The sequence below is a fragment of the Electrophorus electricus genome, chromosome 26 (assembly GCF_013358815.1).
Source record: "Electrophorus electricus isolate fEleEle1 chromosome 26, fEleEle1.pri, whole genome shotgun sequence".
In the NCBI taxonomy this organism is placed as follows: Eukaryota; Metazoa; Chordata; class Actinopteri; order Gymnotiformes; family Gymnotidae; genus Electrophorus; species Electrophorus electricus.
This window is the reverse complement of record NC_049560.1, coordinates 3,106,992-3,129,364: the sequence shown is the minus strand read 5'-3', so window position 1 is coordinate 3,129,364 and position 22,373 is coordinate 3,106,992. Positions and strand designations below refer to the sequence as shown.

Sequence of the window (22,373 nt, the reverse complement as noted above, 5' to 3'; positions counted from 1 at the left end):
ATAAAGGAACGGAAGGTGCAAGGAGGCTGTTTATTTGTGCTGCTCTCATTCTGGTGAAGCCCTAGCTCATTTTAACACTGCAGGGGGATGTTTTAGGCAGTCAGTGTGTATTATGGTGTGCCCTCAGGAAGAACTCTTCTTGCATGATGATGCGTGTATATGTCTGTGTGTGTGTGTGTGTGTGTGTGTGTGTGTGTGTGTGTGTGTGTGTGTGTGTGTGTGTGTGTGTGTGTGTGTGTTTATACGTGGGTGCACACAAAAATGTATACAAATACAGTCTAGACAAGTACATTTGTGGGAGAGAGATGACCTATGGCTCCCAAACTGGAACATCAGCGTAAAGTCATCATTTTTAATTAAAACATAATAAGTCATGTTGATCAAAGAACAGAGTGTTGTAAGTCGAGGGTCTTGGCTTGCCATCATGGAAAATGTTTTGTGAAGCCAAGATAAAGTGAGGTACCAGCAATACAAAAACAAAGAAATCTTTTTTTTTTTCTCCCACGGACATCATTTGTTTTTGTTTTGAACTCAGCTTAAAGGCATCGCCGTGTTTTTCTTTCGGCGTGTCCAAAAAGTGCAGTTCCAGCTCACTCGAACAGGCCAGATAAAGAACAGGACCTTTATAAACTATCAATAAACCTCAACTAAAAATTCATTAAACGTTACGAAATAGCATGAGAGTCATGCTCCACGAGTGTCGTGACATCCTATAGATGAAATTCCTGTTAAAAATATAATTGAGAAACAAACCCCCCCCCCCCTTCAAACGGTGCGAGGCGTCGGGGCACGCAATGTTCCGCGTGCACGTGGGTGGAAGTGCAACTAAAAACAAAAACTCCACCAGTTGCCCAGACACGTGCGGGCTTTTGAATAATCTGCACTTAACTCCAGCCTCCGCCCGGGGCAGCTCGCTGCGCAGGTACCGAGGGACGATACGAAGACGACACGAAGGTTATTTCGTGCAGTGACATTAAAATCCTGCACACGCAACACTGACAAAATCGATGTTTAGAAGACATGGCTTGGAGCAGACGGCGAAGATTAGTGATGTAGTCTGCTGAAGTGAGCACTGACATATTTTTTGGTTTGAATATTTTAAACACTAAGAATCAATCAAGCAACTACAAGACCAAGATGGAGTTTTCCCTGCATTGCTCGAGGTGGCATACCTAACAGGTAAGTCAAGAAACCTGTCATTTGCTTGTTTAAAAAAACCACATTGACTTTCACTAACTCAGTTCACACAGCATTACCTCACACAAAATGCGCCAGAACAGAGGCATGTAGAGTTTAAAGTGACAGAGTTTAAAGTTACATTCTGCTTTACAAATGTTATGCAAATGTAGTTTAGTGTTCTTTCGTGTAGTCCAATATATGTACATGACTGAATTTCAGGATTTGGAACGTCTGCGGTGTAGTCTCATTAAGTCTAAGAACAGCTTTAGCGAAATGTTATCTGCTGCTTGCAATTCGTGATCGTAGCAAACTTACTCCTCTTCACAAAATCGTGCTTTACGTAACGGGTTTTTAAAAATTAATTCGCCGCATCTCCTGTGGGATTCGGGGTTCAGTCCATGTCTGGGCAAGAGCTGTTTGCTTTTCCAATAAGTCACTGTACAAGACTCCCAACACTCTACTCGCCTACTTCTATAACATGATCGAAAGTAGTAAGTAGCTATGGATAAAAGCGTCTGCCAACCCGGTGCTCAACCCGGTGTAAATATGAAGGTGTTCTCTATGATGCTGTCCAAAAGCTTGGCTAATTTAAATGCAAACTACTGTTTGAAGAAATTAGCTATTACTGAATTTGTCTTTTTGAATGATAGAATTTATTTAAGACTATGAATCTATTAGTTTGTAACTAACGCATAACAACGAAACCTACTGATCTATGCTATGTTTTGCGTATTTATGTTATGGCCAACAGATCCCCACCACAATTATGTCTGAGGCATCTCGCTGGAATAACGTTATCCACACACAGACGTCCTCTGCTGTTTGAAACGGGAATCGCCGGTAGAATGGACCTGGAACCGGGGATGAACCGGATAATCGTGACCCACTACAACCACTCGGGAAAGTGGGCTCGACCGAGGAGCAGCGACGTGTGCAAGACGGCCATGCTGCTTGTCGTGTGCGTGCTGATCGTGCTGGAGAACGCGACGGTGCTGCTGGCGCTGCGTTGGAACAAGCGCCTGCACGGCCGCATGTACCTTCTCATCGGCAACCTGGCGCTGTCCGACCTGCTGGCGGGCGCGGCCTACGCCGTCAACATCTTCACGTCGGGCAACCGCACGTACTACCTGACCCCGGCGCAGTGGTTGGCGCGCGAGGGAAGCGTGTTCGTGGCCCTGAGCGCGTCCACGTTCGGCCTGCTGGCGGTGGGCGTGGAGCGCCACGCCACCATGGCCCGCGTGCGCCCGTGCGAGGCGGGGGGCCGCGGGCGCCTGCTGGCGCTGCTGGCCGCCTGCTGGGCCATTTCGCTCCTGATCGGCGCACTGCCCAGCTTGGGCTGGAACTGCCTGGAGCGGCTGCCGGAGTGCTCCACCGTGCTGCCGCTCTACGCCAAGAGCTACGTGGCGTTCTGCGTGAGCGTGTTCAGCGCGCTGCTGGCGGCCGTCGTGGTGCTGTACGTGCGCATCTACAGGCTGGTGAAGTCGAGCGGGCGGCGCGTGAGCTCGCGGCCGTCCGAGCGCTCGCTGGCCCTGTTGCGCACCGTCGTCATCGTGCTGGGGGTGTTCGTGGTGTGCTGGGCGCCCCTCTTCCTGCTCTTGCTGCTGGACGTGGGCTGCGAGGCCGAGCGCTGCTCCGTGCTCTACCGGGTGGACTGGTTCATCGCCCTGGCCGTGCTCAACTCCGCCCTCAACCCGCTCATCTACACGCTGACCAGCCGCGAGATGCGCGCCGCCTTCATGCGGCTGCTGTGCTGCTGCTGCTGCCGGGCGGCGGCGGACGGCGGCGGCGGACGGCACGGGGCTCCGCCCCTCCCGGAGACCGCCTTCCCCACCGCCGAAAACTCCAGCATCGTGGGGACGGGGGGCGGGGCGAACAGGTTCAATTCGATGAAGGGCGGAGCGTGCATCCCGGCTGACCCCTGCCGACAAACGGAGGACGCCTCCGTTCCCGCCTTTACCCACCCGGACCTCCTGTCCGTGGTGCTGGTCAAGGCCGGGAGGCTGCCTTCGCTGGGCAAGTTCTGACATGTTCGTCGGACTCATCGGATGCTTCAGGACGGAGCAGACAGAAGGGGTCGGGACCGGGGCGCTCTCGACTGCTGGGTATGTGCGGCAGTGGATTTACGTGTTGACCAGCAGTTGCTGAACTTCCATCAGCCTCTAAGTGTTTTCATTTAGGCGAAGCTGCTCGGCGAGAACCGAAACATACGGGTTTGCTTCCAGTGAGCTCACTATATTTAATATGAACTACCTAACGGACCTAACAGACAAGGAGAGACACACAAATCTAGGAGTACGAGTATAACTCAGTAGGTCGGAAGTGGTACGGAAGGCATTATCTGTACGGAAGGCATTACCTTGAAATAGATAAAGAATGTTTGTGTGAAATACAGCATATGCACAAACGTCTACTCAAATTAATTCTGTGGTTTAATGTCCATTTCTTGTAGCTGTTAAATAACACTAGACGTCTAAGGTACATTAAAAAAAGAGCCACTACATATAGCCACTCCATAAGAATTTATTATATAGCCTTATTTATATTCTAATACCATTCCAGTGTTGCATTGTAACTGTGTGTGTGTGAGTGAAATACCTTGCCATCCTGCTTTTAATGTTGCTGCTTTGTTCCTATCCGGACAAAAGCATCATTTAGATTTCGCAGAAGCTCATATTACACCTGGTGATTAAAGTGGGCATGGTTAAAGTTATTTATTCTTTAACGACTCTTCATGCTCAACCCGCATGTGTACACTACTACGAACGTAATACGGAGATCTGGATAAACTGTTAAGAGACGTTCTTCTCATTTAGGGTGTAAGATAATATCTGACCGCTAGAGGGAGCTGCAGGAACACTGAAAATGAGACCAACTGGAGTCGAGGCCGAGCCGTTCTTTGATCGGTTCCTGATCCAGTCTCGTTCTCTCCAATACCTTTGGCAGAATACCACCGCAGCAATGTTCAATTCGTCCAAATAGATTCAGGCATGTCACGCTTTAGCCACATGGAAAATGTAGTCGAAAAAATAATAGTAGATATATGGATCTTTAGCTATTTGATGATTTGACTTTTGTGGCAAAATGTGGAAAATAAATGTTAACCTCTGAGACAATCTTCGCTCTGCTGTACAACAGCCTGCATGGACGTAGTATAAAACACCGTTGCCGTCTTTCGTGCTGTGTGCAGTTCTACCTAACAGGTGGCTGGTAACGTCCACCAGCACATACAACAGAAAAGCTGAAGACGTTCTCTGAGAAGAGGTGTTAAATAGTCGTCTTTATATGCAACGACAGGTTGACATTTTGGAATTGTGGGTAGTTGACAGATATGACATTTAATATGGAATACTTATGCATTCTCCCTCTCTCTCTCTCTTTCTCTCTCTCTCTCTCTCTCTCTCTCTATCTCTCTCATTCTCTGGTTATTAAAGCTAAAAAATAATAAGGAGATTAATATAATACAAAGACACTTAGATGTAAGGAACGTTGTCAAATTGATTATTGCATGTTCACGTATTCACAAAGTACCTTCAGTAGTCCAATTTCAGTGTAACACCAGCAGTATGATAACACTGCATAGCCTGTATCGCCACACTGGCTGCTATTACTAATGTCATTTGGAACATGTTGGTCATGAAAACATACGGGAACAAAGAACAGGGACACAGGGAAACATTACATGTGTTCTCCAACTCCCACCAGACTGGCAAAGAGGTGGGGGTGTGCGTGTGGGGTTTCAGAGAGGCATTAGACACTTACCTCATACGGCACCCTCCCTCCCTCAACAGTCTCTGCCCTGCGCTGAAAGGAAAGCCAGGCTGGGGAGGCTATTGTGCGCGCTCCTTCACGGGAGATCTTCATCTGTGCACCACGCTTGTCGGGTCGGAGGGGGCCCGCCGAGGAAGAACGCGCCGGCATGGCACCCCAGCCCGGCCCGCCTCTCGGATCCGACAATGGTTCCATCTGGAGCCGCCGCAGCTCAGGGGCACGCCAGCGAACATCAGAGACTGGAGGCCTGCCATTAGCTGAGCGGGAGGTCACTTTTAACAAGCTCTCGAGGGCTGGAGGAGAAAGCGCGAGTGGGTTTTTGTGCTTTGTGTGTGTGTGTGTGTGTGTGTGTGATGAAGGGGGAAGGCAGCCCAGGTCTGGAAACCAGATGATCTCAATTATTCTTCTCTATAGATAAACATTATGGTAGGATGTCTCTAGTTGTGTGTCAGGTCTAATTCTTTTCTCGGATGGTGAGGGGATGGTCTGTGGCACTGAGCCCTGTTCTTAGGCCACGAGCGCCCCAGTAAAGCAATGCTAGACAGACGTTCACTCATTTCAAAGAGCATTCTGCCTCTTCAGAACAACAGCGTATATTTAAGACCGCACAGAACACCAAACTTGTATCGAGAGGATCCGTGATCTGGGATCAGTCGTTGCTTTTTACATCTTTATTGGTTAAACAAAACAGACAGCGGGGGAACCGATGCGGGGGTGTAAGTAGCAGTTTTAGCCTGACGCGGGTCCGTGTAGCTGACATGAGCCAGTGAGAGAACTGGATCAGAGCACAGAAGCTACACAGGACTGCTCGTGTGTCAGGGGCTGGGGTGGGACCCGGAGGTCGAATATCAGCGTGGCGGCCAGGCAGCACAACCCCCTGCTCTCCGGGAGCACACAAAGCAGAAAGGGCCTTCGTCGCGCACAACGCCGCCCGCCGTTTCGCGCGCGGGCTTCCGTCCGGGATGAGGCGCAGACGTGTGTCCCTCATTGTGCGGCGTAATTGCTCACGACGAGTAAAGGACCTCGTTATAACACAAATGACAGCTCAGCGCCCCTTGTTCTGGAGGCACCATGCAGGCTTTTCTTTGACCAAATGATGGCCGTAGCGGGCTAAGCTGCCCCCCCGAGTAACTACAGCCCCTCCCCCCCCTTTCGCTAAGGCAGCTGTGAGCACTCCGGTTACAGGCTAGCCCACACACCTGTCCAGACAGACTCATGCGTACGTCTCCAGCATGCCTGAGGGATTAGGGTGTCAGTCTGTGGCAAAAGGAAATGTGTGTATATGTATGCGGCTCATTTGTGGCAATTCTTGCATGCATGTATGAGCACTTTATATATACACTGTGTGTGTATGTGTGTGTGCGTGTGTGTGTGTGTGTGTGTGTTCATGTGTATTGTGGACAGCTGTGAGCAACATAGAAGCCACTAGCAAGCAATTTCTCTAGGGGGTGTCTGACTCTACTTAATGGGTGGAGACCGCATCAGTGTGTGTGAAAATGGGATGTGCATGTGTGTATTCTATGTCCTTGCTATCCATGAGTATGTGTGCCTCAAAGGATGTGGATAAGAGTGTGTGTGTGTGTGTGTTTGTGCGTGTGCATGTGCCTCCTGGCTCCACACAGACCACAGGTGCCATTTTTTCACAGCACATCCAAGAAATTAGCTGATTTATGAATCTGCTGATTTATGAATCTCTACACCCTCAGCACAAATGATGACAGACAGCTGGACACGCCATCCAGCCACACGGCCTAAATACGCCTGTTGATGCCAGGGTCACCCACACCCACACCCACTCACACAGAGGCACACACACCTGTCTGTAGTGTACAGGAGGAAGAGAAACAATGTGTTTCATAGTTTTTTCCCCTTTTTTACACCAGTAATCAGTTTCGTTCGGCCGTGTAATGGAAAGCAATCCCAACCCCCTCCATTCCAGCAACACCAAAAGAATGAGGCGCACGCGCGCACGCACGCACGCACGCACACACACACAAAGTAGTTAATGAAGGAGGAAGAGAAGCGTGACCAGTAATGGGGAAAAGCATGGGCACGTCTGCTCCCATGCAACACTCTGCCCTCCTCCACACGCTGTGCCTCTAGTGTGGGAACAGACAGAGCCACAGGTGTGCCGTGCATGTGACTTTCTGGGAACGAACGTGGAGAAGCTGTCCATCACGAAAACACCTCCTGCGGAAGCCATACATTAATCAATCAGTTCCACTTCAGTGTGGTCTAACTGACCTGGCAAATGAAGCCCCAGCCTTAAAGGTGCAGAGGATTAAAGGGAGAACATTTATTATATATCACATACCAAAATAACAGCAGCTAAAGAAACACTTTCATAACCACGTCTTGGTCGCGAACACACTCGTAGCAATAAGTTCTCTGGAATTCAAACACCACATCGTTCTTAACTCTGCACAATGGTGAAGACTAAAAAGACACTTGTCACAGACACGTGGACAGGCCAAGCTGAGACCACCCATATGAACAAACCAGAATCCCAAACCCCAAATGACTTCAGCGTTCAGCCATTAGAACAGAAATAAAAGAGCAATTCTGAAGCCTTCTGGGGCAGCCAAGAATGAACAATGGCCACCGGGGTTTGGCGTCTAGAAGACACTTCTAGAAGACGATGTGACAGAAAACATCTCCATGTTGATCAAAGGGCAGGTTTGTTAGCTGTGTAACCTTAAACGGGCTTGTGGACAGTGTCTCCAGTTTGTGGGCATCCAGAGGGACAGAGATACCAGCAATGTTAACCCGCACAGACAAATCAAGGGTCATTGTGACAGAGTAATGCAAGAACGTCAGGCAGCAGGTCAACGTAATGACCTGTAATGATACAGCTTATTGGGAAGTCAAATACTGCAGTTTAAGCTTAACAAGACTTGTGATACAATACGTTCTATAAAACATACTATAAACAAGTGGATTCTGTTATTTAATTTAGTTTATTGATGTAGGAAAACGTCAAAAAGAATTTTTAACTTTGTCCAAAATCCAAAAATTTTGTGTAAGCATCGCAGATATCATTGTCTTTTAATTGTTCCAGATCCAGAAGAAAGCTTGAAACGATATTGGCACAACCCTCCGCCAATCAGAGGGTCTGTACCAGCACAGGAAATAGCAGGGATAAGTGTTCGGCTCCTCTGATTGGCAGCTTGTGCCTGGTGTAGTAGTGGATGACTTCCGGGATGGTGCCGAATGGCTGGCTGTTCTGGCCCAAAACGTACTTGCCGTCCTTCAATTGGCTAAACTTCATGTGCATGAAGCCTTGGCAGCTTCTGAGGTGGAGAGGGAGGAGCGTGAGAGAGAGCACATTGTTACACATTGTTGCTGCTGCAGTCGCCATGGCTACATAGTTAACAAACAGGATCCGTGAAAGGACTCCTGCGCTGAAGCAATTAAAAAATTCTAAATGCAAAACTGCTGAATGGTCTTAGCAACACTTCCCAGGGACGGGCAGGGTAGCGTCGAGCTCCAGCAGCCAACTGCCAGGACGGGTTCCAGCAACTCGCATCTCGTTAGCGCTGCTCGAACCGCGAGCAAAAGCGGAATCCACCGGAAGAACAAAGAGCGGGCCGAGGGAGCGGGAAAGTGATCTCATGCCCCGGAGCGCCGAGACGGAGGCTGTGCCTCCCCTTTAAGATGGCCCTGTCTACACCTCTGGATTTCTAATTATAGAAACAGCTGCAGACTGTCATTGTAGTACAGTATGTGAGAATCAAAACACTGACCGACGGGTGGGGGGATTCAAACTGGAGACACCGTCTGCTTCGAAAGCGCGCACTGTTCTTTGTTTATCGATATTTGTCCTCCACTTTTATTAAACCTTTTACCCAAATGCCACATGAGATAAAAATGGAATGATAAGTCAAATGTAATGCTGTTTCTAAACTGGCCAGTTTACTGTGCGAGCCATCGATCTGTAGTTAGGTCTCATGTCAAAGTGGATGTGGATGGACACCCGTTGAGAAGCTGCCACTCTGGGGCAGATGCCAACACCGGGCTCGACGAGGATCTCTGATCACTTAGCGTGCTCACTGTGTGCACCAGCATATTCTCATTTTTCAGTGCACGATTTTGTGTGTGTGCGTGTTTAGTCTGCAGTAGGCCGTTCGTATTCATTAGTACAAGGGCAAGGAGGATTGTGTGCAGTGGCGGAATGCTTCACCTGTCTGATTACTGCTCAGGGAGCAAAAATGAGAAGAGTGAGAGGGATGGAGGGATGGAGGAGGGGATATGGATTGTGGCAGTAAATAGAGCAAACAATGGCAAGGAAATGAATGCCGATGAAGAAAAGCAGGAAAACAACTGGATTCAAAGGAACTCAAAACAGCGGCTAGCGCGTGGATGTGTGACAAACAATTGGAGTGACAGATGGGTGGGTGGTGCTGTGTGTAAGTGTGTGTGTGTGTGTTGAAACCTGCACCTTAGAGAGAGGGAGTATTCGGAGTGACTGCTTTCACTGATCCTCACAAGGTAACTGCTCTCCTTACACAGTGTCAACAGAGACTCAGCATCTGAGCGGGAGAGAGCACCATGGTACCATCTGAAACACACACACACACACACACACACTCAGCTCCGACGGCCACATGCACAGAGGCCGTGAGCTCTCTGAACGCTTGCACGACATTGGCTGGTAGTATGCTGGTGGGGGTGGGACTTCAGTAGCACCATAAGGAGGCCCATCCCAGCAGCTGTTGAATGCATGACTCTGATGGAGAAGGAAACAGTGTGGCCTGCACAGCTGACTCCAGGTCAGACACACTCCACTGGCCTGTCTAATGGCATAACCATACACACATCAGCCATATAAATGATTCACACCCCTCCTAAAACACATGGAGGGAAGGGCTTCCCTAAGACCACTCTAAAGTGTAATCACTGGAGTGTGTAATCACAAGAGTGTGTAATCACTGGAGTGTGTAATCACTGGAGAGCTGTTTCCCAACCCACCCCCAACTGCCATTTGGTCACAGATGACTGCCTGTTTTGTAGTTAGAATACCCATGTATGTATGCTGTGATGCCAGCTTGGGCGTGTGTTGTGTGCACTCACACTTGCTTCTCCAGGGGCAGGGTTGGGTCCACACGCTCCCCCAGCACAGGGGCAGGCTCGCTGGGCTTCCGGAGCTTAGCGCTGCCCGAGACGAGAGCAGCCCTAGAGGAACGCGCGCGATCCGGAGAGGAGGAGCGGTCCCACTCCGCACACTCAAACTGCACTACAGAGAGAGAGAGAGAGAGAGAAAATGATAAAAGGAGAGCGAAAGTTAAAAAGAAGCGAGAGAGAACATATATGTTACAAAACACTTTGCCTTGACGCTGACGCTTCGACTAATTCTGCAGCTCGGCAAACTTTGTCTGGGTTTAGGGAAGCGGCGCTAGCAGCACAGGGAGTCTTTCTATTGAGGGGACGGAGCAAAATCACATGCTACATTCACATTACACCTCACTCCACCGCAGGGATGCAGAATGGGTGCGGGTGGGAGGGCGCATCTGGGCACAGGGGCTTTCTGGGAAATGGAGTTTCGTTTTACGGTAGCCATGCTGGGAGGCTGTGACATCGAGCAGGATCTATATGCGCGACAGTGGGAGGGAGTCAGCAGAGGTCACCTTGCTCACCCAGGGCGGGCTCCTCCTCCAGCTGGCCTACCGGAGGAGGCCAGGGCAATTCAGGCAGCCCGTTCATATCAGACCCTGAATGGGGTCATGACCCAGAGACAGTACAGACAAGGGAATGGCAGAGAGAGAGAGAGAGAGAGAGAGAGAGAGAGAGTTATTACATTTCAAGAGGCAGACATGATGGGAGAAGTAAGAAGCACGCAAGAAAAAACAGAACATAAAAAGCATAAAAACAGAGAGACACAGAAAGCCACTGGACATGAATCGCAGGTGTCAGCAGGCACACGGGACGAACTCGGGAGATGAGCATACGTGCACTAGCAATGTATTACCATCTCCGTCTTGCAACACGTATGACACACACACTCGCACAGAGCCACTGAGCTTTTGTACTGCACGGTCACATCACATCCTTTAACATGATTACATGAGCAGAAGGACAAGGGGGAGGGGTGTGTGTGTGTGTGTGTGTGTGTGTGTGTGTGTGTGTCTGTGTGTGTGTGTGTGTCTGTGTGTGTGTGTGTGTGTGTCTGTGAGTGTGTGTGTGTCTGTGTGTGTGTGTGTGTGTGTCTGTGTGTGTGTGTGTGTGTGTGTGTGTCTGTGTGTGTGTGTGTGTCTGTGTGTGTGTGTGTGTGAGTGTGTGTGTGTCTGTGTGTGTGTGTGTGTCTGTGTGTGTGTGTGTGTGTGTGTGTCTGTGTGTGTGTCTGTGTCTGTGTCTGTGTGTGTGTGTCTGTGTGTGTGTGTGTGTGTCTGTGTGTGTGTGTGTGTCTGTGTGTGTGTGTGACAGCTTTATAACAGACCACCAGCTAAGATGACCCCATTCCCTCTTTCTAAACCACTGCTTGAATAGAAGAAAGAAACAGACTGCCCCATACATCTCCTGCTTGTCTGTTTAATTATTGAGTGAGCACGCACGCACGCACACAGCACTTTCACTCTGCTCACTCTGTGTGCATTATTGATGTCTAGTGTCACACAACGCACCCTGTGTGGAGAGGTAGAGCAGACTGGATCAGAGGATGACCTCCCCCTTCCTAACCTAGCCACACGCACGCCCGCACACACACGCGCACACATGCACACACACACAGACGTGCACACACACACCGCACCTGCAGCTTCGCACAGGGGGAGAAGGTGCATGCAGACATGACTCTAGCTGTGCACAGAAGGCTGTTTGAACCAGTAGCCCAGTTTAAAGTCATCTGCATGTGTTTTCACTTTAAATCAGCATTCTGCTTTCATCTGCAAATCTCTTTCACTCGATCTGTTATTATCTGTTTTTTATCTAGTTTTACAGATAGGTGTGCTAAAAGAGCGTGACCAGAAGATAAACATATGGGAACATGGGCGTTACTACAGAGATTGGGAAGAGCTTGTGCGTGCGAGGGTCCGCATAACTAGACTTCTGTGAACCTGCAGCACCAGAAGAGGCAGCATGTGTTCTTATGGGAGGGAAGCTACAACACACATTTTCAGTGACCTGCTCTGTCTGACCCGCAGATGATGGCAGTTCAGTGTGGACCGTGAGCAGCCATTTTGGCTCTGGAGCAATCCTGGTGCTGCATGGACACGCCCCTGGACACGCCTCCGAGCACATGGCCAACCCTGTATGGCTCCCTGCCTCCTGGCCCATGTAATGCTGACATAGGGCCACAGGGTCAGCTGGTGTTGCCAAATGACTTGTGCTTGCTCCACACACACACACACACACACACACACACACACACACACACGTGTGTGTGTGCTTGCATACATGACCAAACACCCACTCATGCACAAACTCACAGACTACAGACACATATATAGTACACTGGTGCTCTCTCTTTCACACACACACGCACACACATGCGCACACACACACACACACACACACACACACACACACACACACCCTTTTCCATGCATCCCTGCACACAGCTCTGTACTAACACACAGAGGCCATCTCTGTGCTATACTGAAACACAGATAGACAATCTGTAGCTATGTCACTGTCCATTACAGACCAGATGGAGAAATGTCTCCCTGCAGGAGAGTAGAAGGCCTGAGTGCTGTTCTCCAGGGGAGAGCTTAGCTCGTACCATTAGGCTGTAGTCCAAAACAGCGCAGTGTGAAAGCATTTAAACCCAAATTGAAAGAATAAATGTAGCTTTCACCTTCTATCAGGAACCTGCGGTGACACGCAGGCACTCATCCACCCCTCTTATTTCACTACAAGTCATCTTTTCTAATCAGTGTTTCATCTCAGGCCATAATTTCTCTACTCCACTTATTCCACGTCCATTGCTCTCTCTCTCTCTCTCTCTCTCTCCTCTTTCAAAGTAAGACATTACTCCTCCTCCCCTTCTCACTTGCTCTTCTCTCCTCCCCAGTGTGCTTACGAAAGACAGAATCTCATAAGACATGTCTTTTCATTACTGTCAGAGAGAGAGAGAGAGAGAGAGAGGGGGTGGGGAGTGAAATAAATTGATAGATGAGCTAGCACTGCTTCCCAGGAGCTTTGATTCTAGCAGCGTGACAACCCTGGATGCACATCGCTCTTTCTCTCACAGAAACACACACGACCGCACTTACACGCTGTCACGCCTCCACGGGCCCCCGCACGTCCTACGGCAGATGAAAGGGAACTAAAAGCTCTCTCAACACTCCACCCTCGCGCTCCACTGTGCGGAGGCATGGCCGAGGTCTCACACTGCCGCCCTGCTGGTCACAATCACCTCCACCCCAGAAAGCTCCGCTCAGAATCCAGATGTGTTTCCTGACACATGTGTAATCACATTAAAATTGTAAATTGGCCATTTTGATTTCGTAAAACTGCAATGGCAGGTGGTCTCACACACACACACACACACACCTCTCTATACTCTTGATCATTAGTTCAGTAATTAGCAGTAAAAGGCTTCACCGGCTGTGGGACTTTAACGACGGCCGACACTGAGGTGACATCCGATCAGAGACCAGCGGAGGAAGCACAGGGCCGTCACATGCTTGAGAAGCGCGAGACGATGTGTGAGAGTTCACGTCTGCTTTTATTCATGCGAGTGTGCCGAAGTATCTCCCCGGGCACATACTCCGCCTCCACGAGACATGAATGCTGACTCCTCACTAACCGGCCCAGCCTGACACCACGCAGGAGCAACAAGGAGGTGTGGGCCACGTCTAGATCTTCCGCCATCACACACCCACATCTGTAATTCACGTGGAGATATCGGGGTTCTTGCCCCGCTTCCCTCTGATCCTCCCTGTGATCAGCTCTGATGAACGTGTGGAAGAGGGTGAGGTGGAGGATGATGAGGGTTGATGAAGAGGGAGGGTGCGTGGGTGGAGATGGTAGGTGGACCGGCGGGCGCGTTCGTGCAATTCCGCACAGCGCTCGGTTCTTTAAGCGCTCTCATTCCGTAAGTGCTTTACAGTTGCAGGGTGATGCTTAGGAGTGATTCATATAGCTCAGTGAAACAGGCTTGACCCCGGTGCAGCGCATCTACTCGTTGAGTGCTTACAAAGTCACATTGTGGATACACACACACACACATACACACACACACGCACGCACACACACACACACACACACCAGCTCCTGCGAGCAGAGTACAGCCCTGCCATATCCCCAGTGAGCTTTCAAAAGTGCCATGTAAAGTATCACCTCAAAACCCACGCCGACCACACGATCCCGACCGCACGAAGCGCGTTGCCGGCAGAAGCATCCCCGGCATCCCCCCCGCCGCCGCAACCCTCCATCTCCAGGTGGGTGCCTCGCTCACCTGCGAAGGCCTTGGAGATGTGCTCCTTCTTCCACTCCCAGGGCTGGTCATACTCATCCGCCGGCCTCTCGTCGTCCTGCGGGAGCCTGCTCTCCCGGCCCTCCTCGGGCGCCTCCGCCAGCCCCGAGCCGCGCTCCTCGTACGGGGTGTCGTACAGCTGCACGCCCCCTCGGCCCCGGCCTCCGGCACGCCTCTGAAGCTCTGGGGGAGCACACGGGTGGCAATTAAAACATCAGCAGAGAATAACGCAACATACAGTGCTGCCTTGTCATAACTTAAGGGGAGAGGGGATTCACCGGGCGGCGTTACGGCGAGGTCAAGGTCTGAAAGGGCGGAAGGATGGGCGTGTCGCGTCCACGCCGAGAGAGCAGCAGGGGTCCACAACTGGACATGAGGCAGCCACACTCAGTTATTCAAATGAATGGAGACAGGTTGAGGGGAAAAACAGGGCCCGACGCAAAATCGATCCCATTTCTGCATCGCCCAGCTGGGTTCCGCACCGGGCGCCATTAATTATGAAAATGTGTGGCGAGGAGTGGAGGCGAATGAGTCTGTGGGGGGACAAATTGTGTTTGCGCAGCTTGGCAGAGGCTCGTGGTTTCAGATGGAGGGGCTGAACAAAACGTGTGTGTGTTTGTGTGTGAGATAGGCTGGGGAGGAGAGCGAGGGAGTCTGGAACGGCGATCGCGAGAGATGGCTTTCATGTTGAGTTTCAACACCTCGTATCACTCCGCCTCACCCGAATTCCATCTCACTCCATCTCACTCTCACTCTCCAACTCCAGCTATTTTCGGAGCCTCTTCTATTTGCATTCCACTCAAAAAATGGGAGGCATCACAAAACGAACCACGAGTGCCTCTCAGTGCACATCACACGGACACGGACGCGCTACGCCAGTACGCAAACCCGTCCCCATTAACGCGTGAGGGGAATAAACAAGAGCTAAACAAGAGCTGCCTATTCCAGCCTGCATCTCTCTTTCTGTTGATGCCATTTGAAATAATAACACACTTGGCATGGAGATACCAAGTCATGATGTACCACTAGGATGCTCTCGCAGAATAGCCTCTTGCAGTTGTGCTTACACACACACAGCTAAAAACCACCATATAGGAAACATTCGACAGCGCTGGGAAAAAAAGCAATCGCCATAGAGGCACGATAGTGAGGGAGTGTAGTAGCACCAGATCAAGAAAACTGGTTGGGGGGGGCAGGGTGAACTTTAACCTTCAAACGACTTGTTTCTGCTGGGCGCCCCAGCAGTCTCCATAGCGACAGGGGAGGCCTCCGGGGACAGACCCAGGAGTGAGGGGGAGGGGCTGGCGGCATGTTGACGTTAAGTGCTTCAGACACAAGAGATTCCCACTCCACCTCAACTCCGACACTTACCGAGGGGTAAGCGGAACATACGGAGGTGACGCCTCGGCACAGACGTTAACTACTCAGAAGGTGCTGGTGGTGGTGTTGGGGTCTGACTGAGGGTGAGGGATGTGTTCAAAATGTCCACCATTTCTGTGATTATCTAAATACATAGCTGAGGTTTTACCTTAACCTGCGGAAAAGTCTAGAAGGCTATTTCATTTCAAATCTCCGGTTCACCACAACACAACGGCTTTCAAACCCCTGCGTGCAAAGATAATACACTATTTACTTCAGTCAAAACCGTAGAATATTCGCCAAGTTGTTTTGATCCTTTTTAAGGTTGTTTTGACACCAGTTGATCTAGGCCAAGCCATGATATAGTACTTCTGGCATCAAGTTGTGTTACAATATAAGAAAAGGCTCGATAAGGCTGTTGTGGAAACCGCTCCTTCGATGACGCAAATTACCCCGAACTGCTCTGCAGTCATGAAGCAACTACACCACACGCTGGTCGTGAGAAATCTAGCAGGTCGATCGGATCAGTCAACAGTCGGTACTATGAGCGCAGTATTGTAGCAGGGGCCTGGCACAGCCACGTTGCTTCTCTGCGTTGGGCCTTTTGTTTAAAAATGCCCCTTAAATGAACCTAAAATATCCTGCACTCACAGACATGCCACTGCTGATAGGACCGCGTGGGTTCCTGTGAAAATCGCACTGGAGAAATGAGTGTGTCCAAAGAAAACTTGAGGAAAACATACTCACACACACACTCGGACATGTGCCCGCACACTGAAAAACGACACATGCACATGCATGCACACTCACGGAGCCGGACTCTCTAGAGGCATGGCCGAACACCCTACAGTGAATAAGCAAAACTCTAAACGGGCGTGAAAGCCTGAGCACCAGGCACTAACCGAAGACAGCGACAGCAAGCCAGAGAGCAGGAGAATTACACGCCGAACCAAAGATGAGACGGAGCCGATTTCCCCTGTAAAAGCGAAAGAGCTTGCACTCAGTAAGATAACTGCAGCGACTAAAAGCCGATACTGCAATAGGCCGTGTGTTTAGTGTCCTGGGGTCATAGGCTTGTATGATCCCATCTTAAGGCCTTTTAATACCAAGTCCACCGTATGATGAATTTAATTTCCTTGTGAATAATTTTAGAGATTTATTCTCTAGTTAAACAGACCCGGAAGTTAAAATATAGGCTATGTACAGCGGTCGTCGGGTAGAAATGAAAGCAATGAACCGACTTTAAAAGCTTGGTCAAAGCACCAGTCAAATACCCGAAACCAAACCGCTCTGATTAAATTAATGATAGAGTGGAGCAGAACGAGATGTTTCACAGCTAGTGTGGAAGCGCTCATAAACAAAGCCAAGTCCTAATTTAATATTCGATGTGTGAATTCTTCACAGACGACTTGTATCGGACGTGAGAAGGTTTTTAGTCTGCCCAGTATGGCCTGTTGTTCGCTGTGGTTGGGTAAAACAGACAGGAAAGAGATAGGCAGTGAGAAGCGTCCGTGCAGAAACGCAACGCGCCGAGCGGCGGGACGGCGCGGCGACGGGACAGCGGGACTGACCTGCCAGCACTCGCTGAGCCTCGTAGGGCTCCATGTACCCGTTGTTCTCCGGCCTGGCGGTGCCCGCGTGGCTCTCAGGCTGCACGTCCCGGCGGGCGTCAAAGGGGTCTGAGTAGTCCATGTCTCCCACAGCCGGGGCCGAGGGCACCACCTGAGACAGATGAGACCTCGGTGAGACCTCACACCCAAGCCAAACAGGAGTAGGGGCTCGGAGTCGGAGATGAATCCCTAGCTTGTGCGAGACTGCGCAGGAAAGTAAATTCCTGGGTCACTATGATGTTGCTTACTCCGCGTGCCATCTGTGGCATACAGTACCGCTGACTGCCAATGTGTATCACAGTGTTTAGTGTGATTCTTTTAGGCACAACCCCGGTCTACAATCCATATTTTCATTCTGGTCTAGCAAAGAGCTGCCACTGCACAGATGACGGAGCCAAATTGGCTCCCACTCGGGGGCGTGCGAGGCAGAAGGAGCTCGGTGGAGAGCGTTGATGAGTTCACCGGAGGAGCGCTTGTCTCTCGGCACAGGCACAGAGAGGGTGTCCGCTGGCGACTGGCACGCTGACAAATCACAAAGGCAGCCATACGGTCCCCCAGACAACAGCCGCACGCCACAGGTTCAGGGAAACCAGCTCTTCACTGACGCCACACGCAACAGTCTCCAGTTGTGTTACTTTATCATACAACAGCACAAAGGCTCGATCGGATTATTCCGTTTTACAATTTATTGATAAGAATAATTGGAATTAAGCGGTGTCACTGTTAGCAGGGTAGGGGTTGGGGTTAAGTAATTAGATGATGTATGAAACATTAAGTATTTACATAAAGTGGTGTAACCACACTGCACCACTACATTTATGCACCGGAAGAGTTCGGTGCATCCATCAGATAGCAGGCATCACATCTGTCCAGGAATGCTGATTGCATGCTCCCCCAGGCCAGGCTAAACAACTCGCTCATTATGGGCAGTGATTAACGGACGAAGGGAATCAATGCGCCTGTTCAAAGCGCCAGCAGCCAGGGCACGTCTTAGGGCACAGATGTACTAACGTGCGCGGAGGCGGTCACTGTGCGTGCCTATTGTGCCCGTGTGGTGCTTCTGATCACTGGGGAAACAATAGGCCTTTTAGGCTCTGGTGAGCAGCCGCACAGGGGCCTGCGCGCAACCTTAAGCAGGCTTAATCTATTATTCATGTACCCCAGCCCTGCGTACATCTCAGTGCTTTGACACCTATGGAGTTCAAAGGGGTCAGAAATCCATGCGGGGTTTACAAAGGGATTAGCGCGAAGCGTCTCCGAGCATTGTAATTCGATTGTTTGAACTGTTTTTGGTCTTCGACGCCAGCCACAAGCACCCAGCTAAATAACGTGCTACGTTTGCCCCCCCCCCCAAAAAAAAATAGTATAAATAAATAAATAAAAAGTTCACTCTCTGAATGCCGTTGCTCTGGCTGAAGGCGTGTCTCACTTACTGGCTCTGGAGACTCTTCTAGGGACACGGCGCTCAGAAGAATTTTGGTCCGACCAAGGTCTTGCGAGTCCACCTTGATGAGCCGATGTTTGGGAGATACCACCTTCATATCCAGAGCCGAGGTCTTCAGCGGAGAGCCGAGTCCCGCGTTCTGGACCTCTGTGGATCCATCGTCGTTCCTGGATCTGTTTTCGTGGTCTTCATATGGGTCCTCAAAATCCAAGCTCTTCTGCACGCGATACGCTTTGAGGATTTCACTCTCGCTATAGTCCGGTTTCGGCGGCTGAGGGGGCATTCGCTTACTCCCAAAACTCAAATAGTCCTTCAGCCACTTCGCCATCGTGGCCTTTTTGCAATACTGGTTCAAACCCAAGCACAGAGCAGAAATGAATCAGTGCAGTTGTTTACCCTGTAGACTGGAGCGTGCAGTCAGACCTCAGAGTTATTTAAAACAACCAGGCTTTGTGTGAGTTTACAAACGCGATGGAGGGTAGTAAAAATTAAATTCATTTTTTAAATTCTCAATCTAAATGCACGGCCAGTATTACTGCGGTGCTGTCGAATACGAAAAGCACTGGACAGTTCTGGATTCACAGGTGGGCCGCGTCTGTCACTGAATTCATCTCTCTGCACCCAATTGTCGCCTCCTGTAAGAATAAATTTAAATGCAATTATCGATTTATAACAGTGTTAGACGTGTCTCATAAACGTATACTCACTGTCAAATCCCATATCCAAACGACATTTCATCTTATTTCTCACCCAATAATACGACAAAATAGCTAGTTACTCCAGTACCCAAAAATGTAAAATAATGGGAACTCAGAGAAAGTGTCAGTACTACGGCTCAAATGCTCCTGTAGTGTAAAAACAACACAGTAAAAACTAAAACTTTGCAAGGAAGTTGCGCTGTCAGTAATATGTGCTAACGTGCACAAACGCACTCTCCAGGCTCTGGAGGACATGTATGTAAATCATTTGGACATTTTAAACTCTAACGCTCAATCCACATATCAAGCAACAGCGTTTACACGCATCATTATTCTGCATCGGGCACTAGACCGTAATAGGCTACCGCAAACATCCCAGGTCGCAGAAAGATTCTCACTCACTGTTTTCAAAGAAGCCCCGTTCGCCTCGGTTTACATCCACATTCTTTTCGAAGTCCTGGCGTTATTCAGCATTGGCACGGAGGGCAATTTTCAATACGGACACGAAAACCGCTTTCCGCGAAACGACCAAATATTTGCTTGCGCTTCGCCTTTCCACAGTAGACAAGAGTGTGTGGAGCGCCTGCCCAATGCAGCGCAGTCCTCGTTTGGAAGCAAGTGATAAATGAGACACTGGAAAGTGAACGGAGCGAAAGCATTTAAAGGGGAGGTCCACAGTCCTCGTATCCAGAGGTGGGTTATTTTTGTTCAGCCGGTATTTATTTGAAAGAAAAGAAACAACAAATAATATAATAATAAAATAATAATACCATAATATTATACTCTGCCGTAAAATGTTAACACAAAATGGTTATTTTGGTAAGAAAAATGGTTTGCATCTGTAGGAGGGTGTTTCAAAACTGAAGCTGATATACGGAGGAATACATAGATGTAATCCACTCGGTAGGCCAGAAAAAAATGCAAGTTTGTTATGATTCCTTATTTAGTTACTTCTATTAACAAACACAATTCGATTATATATATTTAGGACATATCTATCCTGTTTTAGTTAAAATGTATTCATTTAGCGACTTTAATCGTTGATGCCTTCTGTTATTAGAAAGCCACAATTCCTTTAGGCATTAGTAATAAAACTCTTAAACACGGTGCAGAGGTGATGTGACTGAGTGTTTGTCTTAGCCGCCGTTGACACTGCACTTCATTCACGTAGACTCTTTAGCTCGGATACCTGTATTAGTATGCATGGTTAATTTAAAAAAAAACTGAAATAACTGAAAAAGGGAGGACGAGACGCTTGCATTAAAGTTAGTCTATCCTCTAACTGTTCAAGAGCCGCAGAGGGACCTAACGGTGTTTCCAATATGAGGATTGGTAGGTGAAAATATGCGCTTAGGGAAACACGCATATCGTTTCGAAGTGGTTACGAATTTGAAATGTCCTATTACACCAAAAAATACAATTACTGATTAACATCTGGACTAGACTGTTAAAGTCTAAAATGCATCTTGATATAGAGGATTTTCTTTTACGGATGTCATGTTAGCCTGTTTTAAGCTTCTTCAAAGTCGATTCAATCCCCTGAAGCGGCTGATTAAACAGCCAGTGACCGTAAAATAGCTCTAAACGGCGATTTCACGAGAACCATGAATGATCTCACTATTCTCTGCAGGGAGATGGAAGGTAGATGAGGTCATAGTAGCCCCCCACCCCCACCACATCATGCCCTCACTTCAGCAAATTGCCCCTCACAGACAGAGATGTGCGCGTGAGAAAAAGGAGCCTCGGGGGACAAAAAAAGACAGCACGAGAGGCAAGAATGGAGAGGGAAATTGCTGTTTCACAGGAGAAAAGAAACGCAATCTGCAGGCACACTGTGTAAGAGGGTTTGTCTGGTTAAGTGTCTTTAAACGCACTAAAACTCAATCTGTACCCTTCTGCTTTTACATTTTAACGTCTCATAGACTAAATAACTTTGGTGCTGCATAAACTATTGTCCAGAGGTAATATACTCTAACCGAACACTTATCAGCTAAACAAAACAAACATACAAATAAGGCACAGTAGTTTTAGAAACGGATTTTTTAAGTGTAGGGTCCCTATTTATTAAAGATACTTATGAACAGGAAAATGCAGTGGAGGGTATGCCTAGTGACGTAATCCACCCCCACCCGCTCCGCGCCCACATCCGCGTGGAAATAAGGACGAAAAGGGCAAAACGTCCTTAAACGCCCAGCACTTACTCTGAAGGATCTGGCGAATACGGACTCGCTGGATCAGTCACTATTTAACCAGCACACACAAACGGAGCTCATTGTTGTAGCCCACCTAGCTCACCTACGGCTGACTGGCTGAGCATCACTGCACGTTGCACGTATGCCCCTCTGTGGCGACTTGTGTGAATCACCATTTCTCCACGGATACAAACTCCCCCAAAAGTTAGCAATAACCCACGTGTTTTCTAAAACAAAACGCTGTTTACATGCTCACTGTCATCGTACTCATCGTACTATGACGCTAACATTACCTTAAATAATAAATAACTTAAAGGGGGGGGGGGGGGGGATAACACAGACCGCTTCAGCTAATATTCACCGAACGAAAAAATTATTTCCGGTAGAACTCTGGCTTCTGTTCTTATCCCGCATGTACCTGAATGTTTATTGGTCATGGCCTTTTAGCTTTTGCTGATTGGCTAAGGGTATTTATTAGGCTCTGAGGTTTGGGATAAAAACCGCAGCAAAAATAAAATGACCTAATCGTACCTAAATGTATCGTTACATATGAACAAAAAATGCTCATAAAGAATGTTGATCAGCCACTGAGTCTCTGGACGGAATAACCCTGTGATTAAATATATACAGAAATACAGCATAGGGACAATATTCGATACCTTTTTCTGCCAATCAGACGTCCCGCCGACTATTTTCTCACAGTTGATTGGT

General features: G+C 49.0%; 2 protein-coding genes across 6 annotated transcripts; one reads left to right on the top strand and one right to left on the bottom strand.

Annotated features, from left to right (window-relative positions):
- Positions 1–303: 303 nt before the first annotated feature.
- s1pr3a (sphingosine-1-phosphate receptor 3a) lies at positions 304–3,889 on the top strand. Of its 2 annotated transcripts, none has more exons than XM_035523102.1 (2): positions 304–1,179; positions 1,931–3,889. In XM_035523102.1, exon 2 carries the CDS (start codon positions 2,025–2,027, stop codon positions 3,201–3,203), a length of 1,179 nt encoding a protein of 392 aa, XP_035378995.1. In that variant the 5' UTR covers positions 304–1,179; positions 1,931–2,024; the 3' UTR covers positions 3,204–3,889. The 2 variants fall into 2 exon arrangements, with proteins under 2 accessions (XP_035378995.1, XP_035378996.1); XM_035523103.1 differs by lacking the exon at positions 304–1,179 and adding an exon at positions 1,199–1,670.
- Positions 3,890–7,249: 3,360 nt separating this feature from the next.
- On the bottom strand, positions 7,250–20,096 carry shdb (Src homology 2 domain containing transforming protein D, b). Of its 4 annotated transcripts, XM_027025773.2 has the most exons (9): positions 19,873–20,096; positions 19,309–19,407; positions 18,762–19,118; positions 17,290–17,440; positions 14,342–14,542; positions 10,572–10,655; positions 10,018–10,180; positions 9,386–9,505; positions 7,250–8,237 (listed from the first exon to the last, which is right to left on the bottom strand). In XM_027025773.2, the coding sequence occupies exons 3-9, from the start codon at positions 19,098–19,100 to the stop codon at positions 8,051–8,053; spliced, it is 1,245 nt and encodes a 414-aa protein (XP_026881574.2). In that variant the 5' UTR covers positions 19,101–19,118; positions 19,309–19,407; positions 19,873–20,096; the 3' UTR covers positions 7,250–8,050. The 4 variants fall into 4 exon arrangements, with proteins under 4 accessions (XP_026881574.2, XP_035379020.1, XP_026881575.2 ...); XM_035523127.1 differs by having other exon boundaries at positions 18,762–19,407; XM_027025774.2 differs by having other exon boundaries at positions 10,581–10,655; positions 18,762–19,407.
- Between the last annotated feature and the right edge of the window lie 2,277 nt (positions 20,097–22,373).

What these genes read in the sequence shown, in the direction of transcription:
- shdb (XM_035523127.1), bottom strand. Translation starts at nt 19,100, where the DNA reads ATGGCGAAGTGGCTGAAGGACTATTTGAGTTTTGGGAGTAAGCGAATG. An exon ending in TAGAAGAGTCTCCAGAGCCA is followed by an intron (nt 17,441 to 18,761) that starts GTAAGTGAGACA and finishes CATCTGTCTCAG; the next exon opens with GTGGTGCCCTCGGCCCCGGC. An exon ending in GAATACTCCCTCTCTCTAAG is followed by an intron (nt 8,238 to 9,385) that starts GTGCAGGTTTCA and finishes TCTCCACCTCAG; the next exon opens with AAGCTGCCAAGGCTTCATGC.
- s1pr3a (XM_035523102.1), top strand. Translation starts at nt 2,025, where the DNA reads ATGGACCTGGAACCGGGGATGAACCGGATAATCGTGACCCACTACAAC.